Source organism: Buceros rhinoceros, unplaced genomic scaffold (genome assembly GCF_000710305.1).
Source record: "Buceros rhinoceros silvestris isolate BGI_N320 unplaced genomic scaffold, ASM71030v1 scaffold20099, whole genome shotgun sequence".
Lineage (NCBI taxonomy): Eukaryota > Metazoa > Chordata > Aves > Bucerotiformes > Bucerotidae > Buceros > Buceros rhinoceros.
Genome location: NW_010431505.1, coordinates 6,360 through 8,644, shown reverse-complemented (window position 1 = coordinate 8,644; position 2,285 = coordinate 6,360). Strand labels below are relative to the sequence as shown.

Genomic DNA, 2,285 nt, shown 5'->3' with positions numbered 1-2,285 from the left:
AAACAGAATGGGCTTTTAGATGTAGAAAAAAGCCCTCTGTTTGTGATGAATAAACCAGACCTCTCAGAAAGGAAACCAGGGAGACTCTCCAATCTTTTCCTGAAAGCTAAGAACACTCACTCCACTACACTTCACCCACACACAGACCTAATATCTGACACTGAGATGCTGAGTAGGTATCACAGATCCCTTGGCTAAGGGCAGAGCGTGACATGGATTCATCTGCAGTATCATCCCTAAAAAACCTCTGCACAAGGCTGGAGAAAAAACAGACTTCCATGGCTTTTTTCTCAAGGGAAGAAAACAATGACCCTTGAATAGGACTAGCAGGACCTCTGCCTCGAGGTCAGGTTACCTCTGAGGAGACAAAGACATCTGCCACTGCCTTTCAGACAAGGGTGAACCCATCAGCTGCCAAAGGGCTCTTCTCTGCTCTCACAGCTGATAGCCATGCCCTGGCACTCAGCGAGTGCACCCAGAGCTGGGAGCTGCCATGCACCACTGAGATGCTCCAGCCCCAGCCATTGCTGCTAACCTGAGGATCACTGAGCAGCCAGGGTTCCCCAGAGCAGCAAATCTTCAGGGCCTGATTTTCAGAAACAAACCACATCTAATCACCCGCTCAGCTCTCCTCAGCATTAACCAGATGTGCTGACACAAATGCAATGGCCAGGCACAGGGGTCTGTTTATATGTCTAATGAGGCCGGACTCTTGCTGCAGAGTGAGACACGTGGGACGTGGAAGAAGACAACAAACTAGGGCAGAAAGCCCACGCAGTTCTCCATACCACAACAGACTCCAGCCAGGAGACCAGCTGACGCAGGCAGGGCTCCAGGCAGCTCTGGTTCCGCTTCACCTTCTGCAAAGAAGTGTCTTTCAGGATCTGGAATACAAGCAAGACGCAGCTTCAGTCATGGTTATATCCACACTTGCCCAACATCCTTTTTTTGTCGGCAGAGCAGCTAAGGCGCCAGGATCTAGAGAGGCCAGAGTTATCCCCTAACATGCCCTGCAGTCACACTGACCCACTGGTGTGCTGCCTGCCTTAAGGAAGGGCTGTGAGCTTTGATCGGAGCACCAAGGGTTCACCTACATTCAACACAGGCAGCCAGGATTTGGGCTTCTACACTACTGCACCCCATATGTTCCATACCAGTTCGTGGCAGTCTGGATCAGTTTTTTTTCCAGGGAGGAACTCACACTGATCCATCAACTTGCTGCTGGGGAAGGGACTTCATCAGCAATAGGGCTTTCTGCACCAGATGATCAAAAGCCTGGTCTGGAATTAGCAGGGCTGGCATAAAAATTCCCTGCATTTCTGGAAGAGTTTATGGAGGAGAGCTCAAAAACACCGTCCGGCAGCTGGATGCTTAGCTGGCCATTTTGCCTATTATGGGGTTGGGGGCAACTCAGGCAATAAACATCACACCAGAACAGAGCAGCAGTGAAGAACACGAGTTTAAAAAGCACCAGTGGAGAAAGGCAAATACTGGGCTGCAAGGCCAACAAAAACCTCACCTCAGTTGCTGCACAACCTATCGGTTCTAACAGGGATCTGGGGTGTACCTCCAGCAAGGTCACGTTTCACGGTGGCAGTAACCCAGACTTCAAGAGGCCAGCGCTGGTGTATTTATAAAGACAGTGCACACTCTGCACACACCTTCAGCAGCTTCGCCTTCATGGAGGCAGTGATCGAGGTCGGGTTGATGAACTGGAAGGACGGTGCAGCGTTATTGGGATACTGGACAGGGAACATCACCAGCATCCTGACTCTGTGGTTGCCGCAGTGCACTGACACGGTACAGCTGCGACTCACCGCATCCATCTGTGTGAGGAAAAGCAGTTCTCTGTAGTTAGACCTGCGAGGGGCTGACTCCTCTGCACACCCCTAAGATGACGTCACGCTGTTCTCAAGGGCAGTGAACACAGTGCAGCAGAAACCCCCAGGCAGATGGGCATGGGCTCGGCTCACAGCAGCAGACTGTCAGCCCAGCATCCCAGCACTTGGAGACTACAGCCCAGGCTGCGCCAGGGATCAGGCTCTGCTCCCGACAGCCACTGTACCCCAGCCCACCGGAGGGCTCCAAGCCCAGTGCAGCAGTAACAGGCATCACCTATGATCACACAACACTGTCTCAGAAAACTACATAAGGCTCACACCACGAGCTGGGAAAAGGAGAAAGGCAACTGCCTCAGGCCTCCCATCCCAGTAAAGCACTGCGCCTGTGGCCGGCTTCCACGCACAAAGAAGCGTTTGGTGGGCAAGGGAGATGCCAAAACTGAG

General features: G+C 52.4%; 1 protein-coding gene across 1 annotated transcript in view; it reads right to left on the bottom strand.

Annotated features, from left to right (window-relative positions):
* Window positions 1-2,285, bottom strand: part of WDR59 (WD repeat domain 59) — a gene marked incomplete at its 5' end in the record, with an annotated part of 26,973 nt that overhangs the window by 19,056 nt on the left and 5,632 nt on the right. The window contains 2 exons of the mRNA XM_010143454.1: window positions 789-884; window positions 1,662-1,826. Of these exons, the coding sequence (XP_010141756.1) occupies window positions 789-884; window positions 1,662-1,826 (261 nt within the window). The remainder of the gene's footprint in view (window positions 1-788; window positions 885-1,661; window positions 1,827-2,285) is intronic.